This window comes from Balaenoptera borealis (genome assembly GCF_965194805.1).
Source record: "Balaenoptera borealis genome assembly, chromosome: 20".
NCBI classification, from domain to species: Eukaryota; Metazoa; Chordata; class Mammalia; order Artiodactyla; family Balaenopteridae; genus Balaenoptera; species Balaenoptera borealis.
Window position 1 is genome coordinate 59967379 of NC_138879.1, and position 18353 is coordinate 59985731.

Here is an 18353-nt window from a genome sequence, read left to right on the forward strand (position 1 = left end):
GGTGTCCACGGGGAAGGTGCCGTCAGCGCGGTCCTAAGCAGGGCAGCCTGGGGCCCTTGGGGAGCAGGCAGACTGAGGGGGCTCGGAAAGGGCTTTGAACACCAGGCCGGTGGTGGAGGGGCGGTGAGCAGGGAGAGGGGAGCAGGTGGGATGGGGGTGGAGCCAAGGGAGGGGGCGGTGAGGGGCTCCCTCTGCCCAGCGCTGGCCCGAGACCCTTGGAGCCCTGAGCTCTGGCAGATTCGCTGCTCACGACCTGGGCCCGTGAACTCAAAATAAAAACAGTAGAAGAGTAGAAGGATGTTCATCAGAAATCTCATTTTCTTTCCAATTACGACTACTATTTTTGAAGTATCACACATTCTTTTCTCCCATTTTCTCCCTAATTTTTCAGAGCTCCTGCTTTGCTGGCTCAGCCAGCCCCTGGGCACTGACCTGCCCTGTGGCCACGAGGGGCGCACCCTCCTCTGGGCCTCCGTATCCTTGGTGGGGAAGGGGGGCGTCTGGGGACAGTGTCAGGCGAAGTAGGCGTAGAAGAAGATGTTGACGCACATGAGGAGGATGGCGTTGAAGCCACAGACGCGGGCCCAGAAGGCATGTTTCTGGGATGCTCGGTGGTCACCTGGAGGGGGCAGGAGGAGGGGACAGATGAGGGCCACAGGGTCCTAGCCGGGGCCCTTGCCTCCAGCCCCGCCGTGGGTGGGAGTGAGGGGGAGCGCCTTAGGGTCACACACACACCTGTCTTGGCTCCCGAGGGCAGGTCCTGAGCCAGGGTCCACCAGGTAAGGTTCTCGATCTGCAGGGAAGGGTGAGGGTGAGGGTGGTGGGACAGGGGTGGGCCCAGACAGGATCAGGGGTCCGTGATGGAAAGAGGGCAGCCAAGTTCAAAAAGGGCCAGGAACCAGGGCCAGATGGGGTTACGGGTCCAGAGCTAGAAAATTCCTGAGTCAGAGAGGGTCAGGGGTCAGGACAGGCTCACCTGGACGCCCTGCGGGGGCGGCGTCAGCAGGCTCCCAGCCACCACCGCAGCCCCGCTGAGCACGAAGAGAGCCACGGCGAAGTGCAGGTAGTGGACGCCGCGGAGGACGGCAGGCCGCTGCTCGGGGCGGCCGCAGGGCGGGGCCGGGTGCAGGAACTCCAGCACCAGCCTGGTGGCACCCACCGCCAGCCCCGCCATCAGGCCCCAGAAGGCCCCCTGGGGGGAGAAGGCAGGGCAGCTGGGGCCTTGGGAGGAAGGCCAGGGCTCCCCCGCACCCAGGCACACGGGCGGTGGGGGGGAGACGTGCGCCCAGCCCCACCCCAGCTCTCCGCATCCCCACCTGCTCGTTGGCCCGCCGCCAGAAGATGCCCAAGACGAAGACCGCGGTCACCGGGGGGGCCAGGGAGCTGGTCACCGACTGCATGTAGATGAAGAGCTGCCCACCGTTGGAGCCCTGCAGGACCGGGATCCAGGCCACACTCACGCCAATGAGCACCACGATGACCAGCCTGCGGGCGGCAGCAGGCGGGCCGTCCCTCGAGGCCTCGCCTCCCCCTGGCCCCGGAGGCTTGCTCTCCATCTGTCCCCTGCGGCTCCGGCTCCGGCCTCCTCCCTGGCCCCTGTCCACTCCTCCAAGGACGGGGCTGATCTTGCCCTCTCCGGACCCTTCCATGGCTCCCTGCCGCTGGCAGGAACCGCCCCGACTCAGCCTGTGTTCTCCCGCTCATCCCTGGGGTCTCACAGTGGCCCCCGCGCCCCCCGCTTCGCCTGCCCACCTTGAAGGCACCGTCCCACCCTCTCTGTGCTTGCCATCCGTCTCCCACTCGCGGCGGAGGCGGCAGCCTCACGCTGTTAGATCACTGCTGCATCTCCCGGCACACAGCAGGTGCTCAATACACATCCTTGACGGCACGAATGACCCCCTGCCCTCACATTCAGGCCAGACTGACCTCCCTGCGTTCCTCTAACCCTGGTGGGCCTTTGAAGGAGCCGTGGCCTCTGGCTGGCACCCCCGCCCCCACCCCCGACAGCCCTTGGCTGTGGACTCACATCCACTACTGGACGACCTCCAGCCTGAGTGCAAGGTTTGGAGCCCAGCGGTCTCAGCTGCGAAGCCCCTTCCCTGCCCCACCCTGCGTGGAATCCTCCTCTCAGCTCCTGCCTGCCCCCCGCTGGGCGTGCCCCCCCCTCCCCCGCAGCAGGGACACCCTTCACTCGTTCCTCCACAAGGCATGCATGAGGAGCCCACCGGAGAGCAGGGCGCTGGGTTAGGGACCCGGACGTGGTGACGAGCAGGCCTGGTCCCTGCCCAGCACCCAGAGTGGAGCAAAGAAAGCACGAGCCTGTTATCCTGCGCTCAGGGCTGTGCTGAAGGAGCCCAGAGGAAGCATCCATCCAGGAAGGCTTCCAGGAGGAGGGGGCCCTGCAGCTTTGAAGGGGTGTGGAACCTGGCTCAGGGGACAGCGCTGGGGCGAGGTGTCCGTATGCTCCTCCCTCGGCTGTGTCCTGGGTCAGCTGGACGCCCCTCACCCCCAGAGGTGGGTGATGCGTGAGAGCCCCTGGCACCCCAGACAGCACAACAGGAGTGACAGAGGCCCTGTGTGCAGCTGGGGCGGGCCCGCCTGCCTCCTGGCCTTCCCTTCCAGGCCTGAGGGAGAGGGTGGAGGAAGGAGGCGGCCCCTTGATTAGGGCTAATTAACCCTCTGCCTGGCAGGCGGCCGGCGCTGCCCTCTTCAAAGGCACAGGCAGGCTCCACCCCGCGCCCTCCTCCAACAGGCCCCGTGTCCAACCCCAGACTCAGCACCTCTTGCAGGGCTGGTCCCCTCCAGCCCGGCCTGGAGCGGGGCCCTGGCCCTCTGACTGCCCTCTTGGGTTTGGTCTGATGACTCAGCCACCAGCAGGCTGTCAGAGGGACCCCAAACCCAGAGGCTGTTCCTTCTGCCTGGAATGCCTCTCTCAACTCCTCCCCCAGCAAAACCCCTTTGTCCACCAAGGCCCAGCTCAAGACCCTCCTCCTCCAGGAAGTCTTCCTGACACCCTGCCCCCCAACCACCACTCTGCCGTCAGGATGACTGGCCCCTCCATTGCCCCTGGGCTGCAGCCATGGTTGCAGGGGAGCCCCTCAAGGGCTGGGGGGGCTCTGAGACCTCTCTGGGTCCCCTATGTTGCCCAGTTTGATGCAGGGTCCCAGGGAGGGCCAGCAGTAGTCGACTGAATAACAGAGAAAGGTGGACAGAAGGGGCTGCAGGGGAGGACCGGGGGGTGGGGCTGGGGGCTGGCAAAGATCGGGGCCCCAGGCATGAGGTGGTCACGCCCCCAGGCTTATGATAGCTCCTCTGGCCCCCCCAACCTGAGGAGACCTGGGTGGGGGGGGTCCCCAGCGTCCCCATGATGGCCTCATCCCGGGCTCAGGGTGCCCTCTGCTGCCCTGTGCTCTGGGAGTCCCATCTCTCCTTGGACTGAGGCTCCAAAAATCCAGACCCCACACAGCTGGAAACACAGCTTGAACAGTGCTGTTAGGCAGGAAGCAGGCTGGAGGTGTTGGGGGATGTCCTGGTGCTTCAAGACGGAGGGGTGGTAGGGCTAAGCCCTGGCCGCACACCCAGCACTGGGCCCTTTCCACTCCACCGACCTGGCAGCTGAGATAACTGGGGCCCAGAGAGGGTGAGCAGCCCGGCCCACATCACACAGCCAGGTGCCCACAGGCAGGCTGGCAGGGCCTGGGGCGGGCTTGCCTGGGTGGATGGGTGAGAAGGAGGGTCAAGGGTGCCATGTGAGGGGTGAGCTGGCATAGAGGGGAGACCGGCTCAGGACTCTGGCTTCAGGTGGGAGCGGGAGGCTGGGAAGTAGCAGGCAGGGGACGTGGAGCCACCAAGGGGGGACTGAGGCTACCGGTGTCCAGGCTAGGGGCGCCGAGGCACACCCTGGGCGGCAGGAGGACGTCCGGGTCCCAGTTCCCGGGAAGCCGGAGCTGGAGGGGCTCAGGGAGGAGCCGGTCAAACAGGAGCTGGGAGAGGTGGTCCAGGTGCCGACACAGAAGCCGCCTGTGAGCGGAGGGAGAGGCTCCCTGTTCTGGAGGAGGAGGTCTGAGCTGCACAAGAGCTCACACCTGCCAGCTGGCATGTCCCGACAGAGTCCGGCTGTTTTGCATCACTGGGATGACTGCCCGGACCTCCAGGAGACCCCACCCTGAGGATGGGCGCCACAGGCTCCCGGCTGGAGGGGCCGCTGCTGGCCAAGCCCAGCACCAGAGCGCCGGGTCCCCCTCGACCGGCACAGTGGGGACTGCATGGCTTGGAGGGAGACAGGCAGGGTGGGACCCCTGAGAGGGCATCGACTCCTCTTCATCCATCACTGAGTTTCACCCCTAAAGGACTCCTGGGTACTCGGCCAAGCTTGGGGATGGAGGGCTGTGCCAGGCACGGCCCCCCCTCCCCCCATGGGGAGGGGCATCGGGACACCAGTGGGACCGACAAGGCCTACATGTGCTATGGGAGCGAGGCTATAGTTCCTGTGGGAGGCTTTGAGGGGAGGGGGCTCATTCCTTGGTCAGAGGTATCAGGGAGGGCTGCCTGGAGGAGGGGCACTTGAGCAGAGTCTAGAAAGATCAGGTAAGTCATCAAGGTAATAAGGAGGGGACAAGTGGGGCTTGGAGGAAGTGGGCAGAAGGTCAGTGGGGCCAGGGGCACAGGGGCCAGAGGGACAGCTATGGTGTGAGTGTGGCCACACCTGAGTGCTGGCTCTGGCCTTCTCTGGGGCAGCTAGGAACCGTCAGGGGGGCTAGGGGCTCAGACCTGGGGAAGGCAGATCTCTGCGTGGTTAGGGAAGGGGGCTCTCCCTGGCAGATTCCCTCAGAGAGTCCGCTTGGGGTAAGAGATGCATCCAAGATGGGGGTTGTGGCCGCGAAGGGGTGGCCAGGAGAGCGAAGTGGAAGGTGGGAGGGGTAGAATGTTCTGGTCTCTTCTCTCCTCTCCTTCCTGGTGTCGTCCTTTCTCCAGTTGGCAAACTTCTACTCATCCCTCAAAGCCCAGCTCTGCTGGGGCCTCATGGGCTGGTGATGGGGCTGGGGAAGCCCTCCTCCCAGCGCCTCCCCCATACCGTCCCACCAGCAGCAGCTCCCGCTCCCCGGCGCCGGGCCGCAGCCACTTCCAGATGTCCATGGTGAACAACGTGCTGCTGCTATTGAAGATGGAGGTCAGCGATGACATGAGAGCGGCCATCATCACAGCGATCATCAGCCCCCGCAGGCCTGGGGGGACAGGGCCTGCTGTGACCCTGCCCGGGCTGCGCCCCCCGCCCCCGGGAGCCCTCCTGCCCAGGCCCCACCGTCTGAGGCCCCTCCAAGTCCCTGCACGTAGAGGCCCAGGAGGGAGGAGGTGGGGGGGTTGGAGGTGGTGGGAGAGAGACCCCGACATGGGGGGCTGGGGACAACAGCGGGGCCCCCGCGTCTGCTGCCCGAGCCTGCGGGCTGCTGGCAACGGGGATCTGCTTCTACAGGGCTTCCCGTTGACCCAGCACTGTCACACCCAGACTTCATTCGACGGTGAGGAGGTGGAAACTCAGGGAGGGGAAGAGAGTTGCCCAGGGATGCACAGCAGGCCAGAGGCAGAACTTAGGGATGGGGTGGGGGAGTGAGGACAGCCTGGACGGGACCCTCAGCCTGGAGACCCCGCCCTGGGCAGGGCCCAGGGGCCCAGGGGCCCAGGGCCTGGGGTTTCCTGCTACTTCCTGTGCGTGGCCACCCTGTCTTGTTGGCTCTGTGAGAGAGGAGATGTGGTTGCCCAAAGAGGAGAGAAAAGCCGCCCTGCTCACGGGCTGAAAACGAATAAGGGGCCCCCATCGAGGTGGGCGAGGCCCTGCTGTGCAAAGCCTGCTGGGGGTCATGGGCTTGAGAGGGGCTGCGTGTGCAGAGGACTCAGTGATGTGTGGCTTCAGGCTGGTCGCCTCCCCTCTCTGGGCTTCAGTTCAAGTCTGTCTCCAAGGCTTCCTGTGCTTTTTCTTCAAGTGTCTAAGCACCTCCTCCACCTCTGCAGAGTCCCTGTCTGTCCTCCACACCCGCTTCCCCCACCCCAGGATAAGCCACCTCCCCTGAGGGCTCAGCCTTGCAGGTGCCATTGCTTGCCTGGCCCTGGTTCTGCGTCTGACCTGCTGTGTGACTTCCAGGCATCCCATTGCCCTCTCTGTTCACTTAGGCTGACTGAGATGGGGCCCAGAGGAAAGTGAGTTAAATCATGGTTTTCCCCCAGACATTTCTCCAACCTCCTTCCCTTGCTCGGGGAGGTGGATTGACTTGGGGCTTATTCTCCTCCCATTTCTCACACAGGGAGCTCAAGGCCTGGAGAGGGGTTACGGCCCAACAACGGCTGGGTGTCAGCCAGCCCCCAGAACAGAAGGGGCAGGCGAGGCCCGGGGGTGGGAAGCCACAGCGCGGCCAAGCCCTGTGCCGGTCAGTTTCCCTGTGCGGCTGCGTTTAATCCCAGCAACCATGCTGAGGGGTGGGAAAGTGTCATTATCCCCAATTTACAAACGAGGACACTGAAACTGCGAGCAGGGAAGGGACTTGCCCCAAGTATCTTAGCCAGCAAGTGGCAGAGCCCAGGTCTGGTCTGGAGGGAGGGAGGGAGGAGCAGGGCGGGGCCAGGAAGTTCCCATGGGGGCAGTGGCGGGGGAGGACACTGAGAATCCGGAGGTGAAACCAGGCTGCAGAGGAAAGCCGGATCCTCTTTTTGCTTAGGTGGCACCACACCCCTTGCCATGTGTTCGGCTTGCACACCTCCTGTGACTGGGAACTCACCACCCCATATCAGACTGGCAGGGAAAGTGGAAAGGGCCAAAATCTGCCCCATGTTCTCTGGCCCGCAGGGTCTCAGGGGTCGGCAGGCTCGAGGTGGGCCTGGGGCTCCTGGGTCCCCAGCAGAGTCAGCAGTGGGTTTGGGGCCAGAGAGACTCGGGTTTGTGTCCCAGCCACAAGCTACAAACCCGGGACAAGTCACTTTCCTCTCTCTGTGCCTCAGTTTCCCCATCTGTAAACCGCAGCTAAGAACTCTGCCTCATAACCTTACAAAAGAAGCAGTCTGTGATAGGGCCTAACACCCAGCGGGCCTGAAAGAGGAGACAGTGGCAGCCTTTCTGGAGGGACGGGCCAGCACCGGCTAAGAGGATGAGCCCTGGGGGCAGACCGCCCGAGTTCAGAACCCAGCTTCGCAGCTCACTTGCCGCGTGACCTTGGCCAGGGCACCCTGGGTCTCAGTGTCCCCATCTCTGAAGTGGGGATGATGAGGGACTTCCCCGGTGGTCCACTGGTTAAAACTCCACGCTTCCACTGCAGGAGGCGCGGGTCTGATCCCTGGTCGGGGAGCTGAGACACCACATGCCGTGCAGCGTGACAAAAAAAAAAAAAGAGTAAAGTGGGAACGATGATCACAGCGCCCAGGGATCCTGAGAAGAGGGCGTGAGTTAGCCCCACGTGACGCCCCGGGCACGGTGCCTGGCGCACGGCGGGTGCCCTGTGTGTTTTCTATTGTTATTACTTTCCTCACGTTCTGCTCATCCCACCTGGATGTCACACAGAGTCACGCTGGACCCAGAGTGGGCTCCACCGCCCCCAGGGCTCCTCCCCGGACCCAGCTGGAGCCTCACCTGTGGGCATCAGCTCCATGACCAGCTTGGGGTAGGCGATGTTGGAGCAGCCAATCTCGGTCCCGCAGGCCCGCAGGCACTCGGACGGCACCACACAGCCCACGTCATCTGCGCAAGAGGGATGCCTGGTGTCCCCCGCCCGCCCTCCCTGGGGTGAGCGAGCCCCGGGCTGAGGACAGGAGCCCGTCCGCACCTGCTCTGTCGCCATCTGCCACCAGCTGCTGCTCGGCCCTGGGCCTCAGTTTCCCAGCCTGGGTGACGAGGCGGGGGCCGGCCTCAGAGACTACTCTGGCCCTCGACACCCTCTCCTCCTGCCTGCTGCCCACCCCATGACCCCCGCTCCCTGTCCCACACCAGGCCGGCCCCCCTGCAGGGCGGCCCCGCCCAGGTGAGCAGTCCGCCCACCGTCCAAGCCCCTCTGGGCACTGGTCTGCCTCTGCCCACCTCCTGCCCGCAGCCCTCCTCCCCAGAGAGGCAGGTGGAGGCCCCCCACCCGGGCTGGCCCCTCAAACAAGAAGGGAGCCCAGAGCTCTGCACAAGACCCTCCAGACTCCCAGCTCCTGGGGCCGGTCTCCTTCCCTGCCCCTCTCCCCGCACCCCAGCCTCCTCCCACCCGAGCCTCTGCGCTGTGTGCTGCTCTCCCAGGCCTTCCCAGGGACGGCTCAGAAGTCATCGCCTCCATCTGAACTAGCCCCCCTCCCCCACGACCCCTCCCCCCTCATCACTCGTTTTCATCGCTTCACCTCCCCTGGAGGTGGTTCTGCTGCAGACCCTCCCCCGCGGCGGGGGCAGCACCCACTGCTCGCCCTCTGAGTGAACGAGGAATGAGTGGGTGGCCCAGACCGGGCCTGAATCCGAAATCCCAGACTCCCCGCCAGCCGCTGGAGCCGGACCCTGTTCAGGGCCTGAGCGCGGGGGGCCTGGCTCCCGGAGCGGGCGGAGGTAGCAGACCTAGGGTCGACCCCACGTGCTCTTGTTCCTCTGGGAAACACTCTTTAAACACCTTTGACCCCTGCCCCACTGGATTCTCAGCAGGGCCCGCAGAGGAATGCGCAGAGCAAGCAAACGCAGAGATGCGATTATGGGGAAAGTTCAGAAACAGCAGCCATCGCTCAGCCGCTCGGGCACAGGGGCCTGTTTGGGGGGTAACGTTTCCACGCCTGGGCATTGATGTCCCCGTGACTTGGAGCCCCTGCGCGGACCGGGCACTCCTGGGCTAACGCCCCTCCTTAGATGCCCAACCCACCGTGGAGGGTCTCAGGCCCCCTCCCCGGGGCCAGAGGGCCTGGAGCGGCATCACCCCCTCCCCCGTGACCCGCGTCCCTGAGCGCCAGGCCCCCACCCCTGGCACCTCCGGCTCAGTGTGTCCCACTGTCCTCCCTCCTGCCACAAGGTGGGCACCAGCTCCTCACGGCCTCCCTTCCATCCTCTCCATCCTTCCAAAGTCACCGCTTTGCTCACATCACTTACTTCTCAGGAACCCCCTCCCCACCTCCACCCTCAGAGCCCACGGCTTCCTGGAAGAAAGTCCTTTCCATGACATTCGAGGCCCTGGACAACTGGTCCCAGGTCCCGTCATCCCAGCACCGCGCGCTGGCCACCCTGACCTGCTTGTATTTTTTCACACACGCCCAGCGTGCTGACGCCTCTGTGCCTTTACAGACGCGGCCTCCTCCTCCTCTTGCTGCTCTGTCCCTACCCTGATTCACCTCCCGCCTCATGGCCTGCTGCAAAGGGCTTGCTCTCCCACGCCTTCCACAGCTCGTCCCCACCCCCTAAGGCAGAATAGCTTCCTCCCAAGGGCTCTGAAAGCCCAGGGTTGAATCACAATAGTTTGTTTGCATATTTTACGTCCTCCACCAGACTGAGAGCTCCCCAAGGGCGGACACTGGCTTTGAATCATCTCCTCTCCCAGGTATCACCCTGTCCAGGGCTGGGCCCAGAGGAGATGCTCTGTGAACATGTGTGAATAAATAAATGAGTAAACAAGTGAATGGTTGGGAAGAAGGGGAAAGGCACAGAAGGAGAGGAGGAAAGGGAGAAAGGACCCCACAAAGAGCTATGGAGGAGTTCAGGCACTGTTTGATCCAGCTGCCCTACCCTACCACCTCCCACCCACAGCTATGCATACGAGAGAATTCAGGAGCAGAAAGGGCATAGCTTGCCTAGGACACATAGTCAGACCCGGGACAGAGCCTGGGGTCCCACGGCGGGACTCTGGGGCCACTGGGGTTCAGGTGGGGGCAGGTGACAGGTCCCTCGTGACAGGTTCTGGGCTTGGACTGGCTCGCTCTGGCACCTGGAGGACTCAGCCCTCCTGGGAGGGACAGGTGATGCGTCACGGCCACATAATGGCTCAAAAAGCCCAAGTCAGGAGATTCTGGCTGAGTTTATTCAGCCTGTTGCAGCCCATTCCAGGCTGCCAGGATGGGGCCCCGCCTCTGGGCACCTCGGGCTTGCCTGCCTAAGCAGCAAGCAAGAACCACCTCTCCTTTGTGACAGCAGCAGAGGTGCTGCCACCTAAACAAAGTCTCCCATTTGTGCCAACTCAGGAGTGAGCAGCCCCAGGCCAGGGGGACCAGGGGACTGGGCAAGGGGCCTGGCCTTGCCTGAGTACCGGATTCTACGGGCCTGGGAGCTCCCCGCTGGGCTCCACCTTGACATCAGCACCACTATCCAGCCGGGGCCCACGCCAGAACCCTGAGGGCTGCCTCTCTCCTTGCCCCCCACGTCCTCCCTCCCTGCGGCCAATGCCAAGTCCAGCCACTGGGCTTGGGGACCAGGGGAGCTGCACCACCTCCCCCCTCTAATCCACCTCCCCTAAAACCGTGACTCTGCCCACTATCCTCCCTGCTCACAGCCTCCTGTGGCCTCCATCCCCTGCAGGAGGGATCGTGGGACCCTAACTGTGCACTACAGCCTCTGCCCCCTTGGCCACCCCGACCACCGCCAAAATTTCACCCTCGGCTCCGGGCCTCTGTGTCTGCTGTTCCCTCTCCCTGGAACACCCTTCTCAAAGCCAGGGAGCTCATACTGATTCCTCCCAGCTCGTTGCGGATGTCTGGGCTCTACAGGCTTTGAGGAAACACCCTCCACGGCACCAATAACTCTGTGACTTGTGTCCTTCCTGCCTCTCGATAGACTGTGACCATGAGGCCCACGGAGGAGCCCGGATTCCAACAGCGCACAGCACAAGCCAATGGGTGGCAGGTTCTGCCTGTGTTTGTTGACTGACTAAATGACCCTCTTCCAAGCTGGTCATTGGACACACCACCCCGAGGGGTAATCAAGGTGCTCCCCACTCCCAAGCAGGCCTGGCTTATCCCTGGGAGCCAGTTCAGATGCTGATATCACAGGAGGGAGAACACAGACCTGGCTCTGAATCCAGTTCTCCCAACCTCTTACTACGTGATCCTGGGTATTTATTCTCTGGGGCTATTTCTTTCTCTGTAAAACCCTTCTGGGGACATCCATAGGCCAACAAATCAACTTCAATCTAAATTTCATACCTTACACAAAAAAATTAACTCAAAATAGATCACAGATTTAAATGTAAAACTATCAGACTTCTAGGAAAAAAGTAGGAGAATATCTTCAGAACCTAGGGCAAGGTGAAGAGTTTTTAGACTTAACATCAAAAGCATAATCCCTTAAATGAGAACTTGATAAAATAGAGCTCATCAAAACCAAAGCTTTAGTACTTCCCTGGTGGTCCAGTGGGTAAGACTCCACACCCCCAATGCAGGGGGCCCGGGTTCGATCCCTGGTCGGGGACCTAAATCCTCCACGCATGCCGCAACTAAGAGTTCACACGCCGCAACTGAGAAGTCTGCATGCTTCAACTAAAAGATCCCGTGTGCCGCAACTAAGACCCAGCACAGCCAAAATATAAATAAATAAATACATATTTTTTAAAAAAACAACTAAAGCTTTTGCTCTGTATAAAACACCTGTGGGAAGGATGAAAAGAAAAGCTGCAGAAACAAATTCAGTAAAGTCGCAGGAAACAAGATCCATACACAAAACCAGTATACACTAACAATGAACTATCAGAAAAGGAATTAAGAAAACAATCCCATTTACAGTAGCACAAAAAAGAATAAAATACCTAGGAAAAAATTTAACCCAAGGAGGTGAAAGGTCTGTACACTGAAAACTGTAAGAAAATGAAAGAAATTGAAAAAGACACAAAAAAATGGAAAGATATTCTATGCTCATGGATTAGCAGAATTAATATTGTTAAAACGTCCAAAGTGATCTACAGATTCCGTGCAATCGCTATCAAAATACCAATGATATTTTTCACAGAGATAGCAAAAACCATCCTAAAATATTTGTATGGAGCCATAAAAGATCCTGAGTAGCCATAAAAGATCCGGAACCTTAAGAAAGAAAAACAAAGCTGGAGGCATCACACTCCCTGATTTCAAACCAAATCACAAAGCTATAGTAATCAAAATAGTGTGGTATTGGCACAAAAACAGACACACAGATCAACAGAACAGAACAGAAATAAACCCCTCGCATATATGGTCAACTGATTTACGACAAAGGCGCCAAGAATATACAATGGGGAAAGGACAGTCTCTGCAATAAATGGGTGTTGGGAAAACTGGACAGCCACAGGCAAAAGAATGAAACTGGACCTCTATCTCACACCACATGCAGAAATCAACTCAAAATGGCTTAAAGATTTGAAAAAAGACCAGGAACTGTGAAACACCTAGAAGAAAACATAGGTGGTAGCTCCTTGACATCAGTCTTGGCGATGATTCTTTTGGATTTGACACTAAGAGCAAATGCAAAGAAAGTCAAAAACAAACAAACAAAAAACCCCAAAAACAAACAAGTAAAAAACAAGTGGGACTTCATCAAACTAAAAAGCTTCTGCACATCAAACGAAACAATCAACAAAACGAAAGGGCAACATACAGAATGGGAGAAAATATTTGCGAATTGTGTATCTGATAAAAGGTTAATATCCAGAATATGTAAAGAACTCATACAACTCAATAGCAAAAACAAAAACCCACAAACAGACCCCAGAAATCTGATTTAAAGATGGGCAGAGGAACTGAACAGACATTTTTCCAAAGGAGACGTACAAATGGCCAACAGGTACATGAAAAATACTTGTACAACATCGCTAATCGTCAGGGAAATCATCACACCTGCAAGAATGGCTATTATCAAAAAGATAAGAGACAATAAGAGTTGGCCAGGATGTGAAGAAAAGGGAACACTTGTACATTGTTGGTGGGAGTGTAAATGGGTGCAGCTACTATGGAAACAGCATGGAGGTTCCTTAAAAAATTATAAATAGAACTACCATATGATCCAGCAATCCCGCATCTAGGTTACATATTTTAAGGAAATGAAATCACCACCTCAAAGAGACATCTGCACTCCCGTTCACTGCAGCATTATTCACTATAGCCAAGATATGGAAACAATCTAAGTGTCCTTCAGTACTTATGATAAATGGATAAAGAAACTGTGACGCTTATATATATAAGAAAATATTATTCAGCCATGAGAAGGAAAGACATCCTGCCATTTGCAACAACGTGGATGGACCTCGAGGGTGTTATGCTAAGTGAAATAAGTCAGAGAAAGATAAATACTGTATGATATCCCTTATATGTGGAAGCTAAAAATGCCAAACTCATAGAAACAGAGACTAGAATACCATGGAGTACCAGGCAGCAACAGAAAGGAACACAGCCATACACAATCACAGAGATCACAATCTCTGGTGATTCTCTGGATGAATCACCAGAGAACAGATCGGTGGCAGCCAGGGTTAGGGAGAGAGGTGTGGGTTTGGCTGTAGAGGGACAGCTCTGGATCTTGATTGTGATAGTGGTTACACAAACGTACACATGTGATAAGGTTGCACACATCTACGCACACATGCACATAAACGAGCACACGTAAACTGGTGAAATCTGAACGAGGTTTCTGGCTGTGGTATTACTGCACTATGGTTATGCAAGATGACACCATTGGGGGAAACTGGGTGAAGGGTGCATGCAAGCTCTCTGTTGTTTTCTTTTAACAGCTTCCTGTGAATCTATAATTACGGGCAGGGAGCTGGAGGGCTGGAGGCCCTTCAGCCCTGAGAGCCAGGACTCCCTTCATGAGCCCCAGGGCCTCTGTGCAGGGGAAGAAAAAAAGGAGAAGCTGAGGCCAGAGAAGGTCTTGTCTGGATCCCCAGTGGCAGAGGCTGTAAGTCAGGCTTCAGGACTCCCAGGGCAGTGCTCGGCCCTGGGACCACCTTCCTCCCCCTTCTGACCATGTGCAGGGGCGGGGGCGGGGGGACGCAGGTGTGTGTGCATGTACCTGGGAAGGGCTGGGGGCACTTGAAGGGGCACCATGTTCAGACACAGTGTGAAGCCCCCGGGCCAGGGTGGAGTGCGGGACTAGAGCGGTCAGCGATGGGGGCCACAGGCATGCTGGGGCTGGGACACCGCATCACTGCTCGGGGCAGCAGACCCAGGGAAGACGCTGACAGGCAGATGGATGGTGGTGAGGGTCCTGGGGGAGGGGGGTTCATGGGCCCAGGCCCAGTGACATCAACAGCTGGCTCTCAGCAGCAAGAGCAGTGTCCTCGGGGCCCCAATCCCAGCTGAGCACAAAGCAGCTCCATGCAGGGCGGGCGAGGTGATGGTGGTGGCAGGGCTGGGCCAGGTGCCTGGCTGACTGCCCGTGGCATGTAGCGGGATGCGGGCCGTTGTCAGGCCAGGTTTCGTGGGCTTTGCTGTCCCCACCCTGGCAGCCTGCTTTCAGATGTGGTCCCCACACGCCCCCAGAACCGGGATCCCAAGCCCCAGGACGCAGGGCAGAGGGCTGGGCCTGACCCCAGCCCACAGCCGCCCTCTGAGGCCCTCCCTGCCCCCGGGCTCATCATGCAGGACCGGTCCTGAGCGGGCGGGGCTCCCAGAAGGGAGCAGGGCTGGGACCTAGAACTGGGTACCTGCTCTATCCACACCAGGCTCTGTGCAGGCTCCTGAGGTCGGGTCAGACCTGCCCTACCCCTGCCTTGGCGGCTCCCAGCCGGGTCCCGACCCTACTTCCACAACTGGACAGCTGAGCATCTGCATGGACTTCCGTCCCACCTGGGAAACCACACAGTTCGGGTGGGACCAGGGTTACCAACAGGCTGGGGGCGGGGTGTGCTAAGGCTGTTCACTTGCTGTGTGTCCTCAGAAAGAACACTGCCCCTCCCTGGGCTACAATGTTCCAGGAGCTCTTGGACTTCCGTCCCTGAGCTGTTCAGAATTCGGCTACCTGGGGCTGGTGGCAGCGGAGGAGACAGACACACACCGCCCGACGTCTGTGTCCGTCGCGGGTAGGGGTGAATCGGTTTCCGGCTCCGCCCCCTGTCGCACGTCACCGCAGGTGGCGGCAGCGGGGTGGGCGAGGCGGCACTGAGTCACAGGCCGCCTGTGCACCCGCTCCGCCCGCGCCGCCCGGTAAGCGAGACCTGACCCGCGCCCCCGACCCCGGGCCCCCCCCCCCGGCGACCCGCCCGCCCGCCTGCCCGCTTGCTGCCCCGAGCCTCCTCCGCGCAGGCCCCTCGGGCTGCCGATCGCGGCGCCGGGGGGCTTTCGAGACCCCATCCCATGCCGGAAGCCCTCGGGATGCGGGGCGCCGCCGAGCAGGGCCAGAGGTCGTCGGAGAGCGGACTCCAGCCTGCCCCTCTAGGAACCTTCTGGGAGGTCCCCTGCCTGGCCTAGTTCCCCCCAGAGGTCGCCCAGGACCTCTGGCAGCTCCAGAAATCCTCTGGGATGCTGGCCCCCGGCCCCTGCAGGTACCGGCACCCGGGGCGCGAGGCGTGCCGCCCACACCCCCCGCCCCCCCGCCGGCCCCTCCTCCGCGCGGCCGCCCCTCCCCGGCCCCGCCTGCACTCTGACCAGACCCTGCGGCCCGCCCCTCCCGCAGGCTCCCGGGGGCAGAGGATCTGCGGCGGCGGCGGCGGCGGCGGCGGCGGCGGCGGGAGGCTCCAGAACGCGCTGCGCCCGCCCGGCGACCGGACTCCCGACCTGCTGAGCGTGCGTCCAGCCCGCGGCAGAGGCGCCCGCCATGGCCTTCTCCCAGGTGCAGTGCTTGGACGACAGCCACGTCAACTGGCGCTCCAGCGAGGCCAAACCCGAGTTCTTCTACAGCGAGGAGCAGCGGCTGGCGCTGGAGGCCCTGGTGGCCCGCGGCCCCGACGCCTTCTATGAGGTGCTGAAGCGGGAGAACATCCGCGACTTCCTCTCGGAGCTGGAGCTCAGGCGCATCGTGGAGACCATCGAGGTGTATGACCCCGGCTCCGAGGACCCCCGGGCCAGCGGCCAGCCCCGGGGGCCCGAGGACGGCGGGGTCGGTGACGGCGAGGAGGGCAGCGGGGAAGGGGGGGCCCGCACCGAGGCCGAGCCGCTGCCCTCGCTGGAGTACTGGCCCCAGAAGTCTGACCGCTCCATCCCGCAGCTGGACCTGGGCTGGCCGGACACCATCGCCTACCGGGGTGTGACCCGGGCCAGCGTCTACATGCAGCCCCCCATCGACGGGCAGGCCCACATCAAGGAGGTGGTGCGCAAGATGATCAGCCAGGCCCAGAAGGTGAGCCCGCGTGAGTCCCCGGAGAGGAAGCGGCCCGGCCCGGCGGGCCTGACCCGCCCTGGCCTCTCCTGCGCCGAACACGCTCACTCAGAGCCCAGCCTGGTCTCTTGGCTGCCTCCCCTCCTGCCTTCACGGGGCTCCGTGGTTTCTTTGCAGAGGGGTAGGGCCCCTGGGTCCTGTGGCAGGTGACAGCGGCTGCCCCGTCTCAAAGGGCCTTTGTGCATTGTTGGGGGGTGTTGCTGACTTCCCCAGACCTGGCGAGCAGGTTCCCCAGGAGAAGGTGCTGCGATGGGGTGGGGCGGGGAGGATCTCGCGGCTTTCTCTCACTGCCCCTCGGGATGGCTCTGATTCACACCTGAGAAGCAGGAGGCTCCCAGGCACACAGGCCCGCATGCCGGGAGCTTTCTGGCGATGCTTTTGTGGGGTGGCGGAGAGAGGCTGGGGCGGGAGGTGGGCATGGAGACTGAGAGGTGGCCTGAGTCTGCCTGAGGCTGGCTTGGAGATCCAAGTTCAAGCGTGCCTGTTTCCTGGCCACGCTGGGTGACCCTCCCTGAGCCTCTCGGTGAGCTTTGCAATGGCAGAACCTTTCCAGGCTGGGATGTGAGGGATGGCAATGGTGTGGTCCCCGGGGTGGGAGCGGAGCGAGTCCAGATGAGGGTCGTTTGCCTGGGCCGGAGGAGCCTCAGGCGTCGTCCGGACCTCCCCTGGAGCGACCCCTGCCGAGCTGTGCAGTGTGCCGGCGTGGGCAGCCACTCGGCTGGCACACTGACACGCGTTCTGAGAAGGGGTCTCGCCGCTGGCAGACAGCCAGGCCATGGCTGGTGAGCCGGTGCTTCTTCACGCTTCCATGGTTTCAAAGCACATTCTGAGATGACTGATAAGGCCTGCCTCGTGAGCTGTGTTGAGGAGGATTCTGAAGCCAGGTCTGGGCTCAGTAGAGAGCAGTGAGTGCTCAGCAGTTCTGTCCTGGCCTTGGCTTGTGGGGCGAGGTATGTCTAGCGGAGTCTAACCCTTTCACTCTTCTGGGTCCGCTCAAGACCCGAACGGTGGCTTTGGGGACCGTCCTGGCGGACAGACAGGGGCCAGGGGAGCTCTTGGGCACAGAGCACAGAAGTGGGTAGGAACTGACAAGGTGACCATGGCTTAAGTTTCCAGAAAGGTGGAGTCCCTGTCCCCCGAGGGGGCTGGCCGGGTCGGATAGCCTGTGTTGGGGGGCCTGGCTCTTGGCCTGGTCCCAGGCAGCTCTGGGGCTTCGGGTTTCTGTTCTGTAAAATGGAGGTGGCGAGGATGAAAGCTGTGAGGATGGAGTCCGGTGACTGAGTGAGGAAGAGGTGGAGGAAGGGGGGGAGGGGCCTTCCCAGTTTTCAGGCTGAATAACCCACACCACTCCTGCTGTGGGGGAGGAGGGTGCTGCTGACGTGGGCGCCTGGCTGGAGGTCATGGGACCCAGTCCCCGGGGGGGGGGGCCTGGTGGGATCCCATTACCCAGCCTCCTCTCCCTTTTTAAAAATGGGGAAATTGAGGCCCTGGGTGGGGACTTGACCTGCTGTGCTCGGGCTCCTCCCCGCCCCCCCATGGCCCTGCTCCCCACCAGGAGTAGGACAGAGGCAGATCCCAGATCCCAGACTGCGCAGGAACCGCTGGAGGGTCTAATCTCCCCCAGACAGAAAGACAGACGGCCTGGCCCAGTGATGGGGCCAGAGAGGGGAGCCTGGGGCCAGGCTGGGCACCGGGGCCGCCTCCCTGCGTCTCTCATCTCTACGGCCGGAGCCGAGACCCAGCCACCCCCTGCAGTCCCGTGCCCCCCCGTAACTTAATATGCTCCCCACGAGAGCCCCCCAGGATTATCGGCATCACCTGTGTAAGGTGACAGCCAGGAGGAAGTCCGTCCCAGGCCTGAACCCCGGTCCGTGTGGTCCCAGTTGGTGCTGTCCTGCAGCCCCCAACAGGTGGGACAGGTGGGCACTGCCCCCTGCTTTCATCCCTCCTAGACGGAGCTCACTGATGCCACCCCTGCCCACGCTCAGACAGCAGGGAGCCACAGGCCCAACAGGAGGGGCCTCAGAGGCCAAGTGCCTCCTCTCAGACGGGGACACCAAGGGCGGAGGAGGGGGATTTGTTCACATCTGAC

General features: G+C 61.0%; 2 protein-coding genes across 7 annotated transcripts in view; one reads left to right on the plus strand and one right to left on the minus strand.

Moving 5' to 3' along the window:
• Positions 1–296: 296 nt before the first annotated feature.
• Positions 297–18353, minus strand: part of SLC5A10 (solute carrier family 5 member 10) — a 55141-nt gene continuing 37084 nt past the window's right edge. Inside the window, exons 10-15 of one of the 2 annotated variants that reach the window (XM_082374107.1) lie at positions 7616–7723; positions 5075–5225; positions 1317–1485; positions 977–1192; positions 736–793; positions 297–619 (exon numbers count right to left, since the gene is read on the minus strand). In XM_082374107.1, the coding sequence (XP_082230233.1) occupies positions 513–619; positions 736–793; positions 977–1192; positions 1317–1485; positions 5075–5225; positions 7616–7723 (809 nt within the window). In that variant the 3' untranslated portion in view covers positions 297–512. The remainder of the gene's footprint in view (positions 620–735; positions 794–976; positions 1193–1316; positions 1486–5074; positions 5226–7615; positions 7724–18353) is intronic. The other variant, XM_082374108.1, reaches the window with a different exon arrangement.
• Positions 8346–18353, plus strand: part of FAM83G (family with sequence similarity 83 member G) — a 36417-nt gene continuing 26409 nt past the window's right edge. For 2 of the 5 annotated variants that reach the window (XM_082374072.1, XM_082374075.1), the window contains exon 1: positions 8347–16222. In XM_082374072.1, coding sequence (XP_082230198.1) covers positions 15701–16222 — 522 coding nt within the window. In that variant the 5' untranslated portion in view covers positions 8347–15700. Of the gene's footprint in view, positions 16223–18353 lie in introns of all 5 variants that reach the window. The other 3 variants (XM_082374073.1, XM_082374074.1, XM_082374076.1) reach the window with 3 other exon arrangements.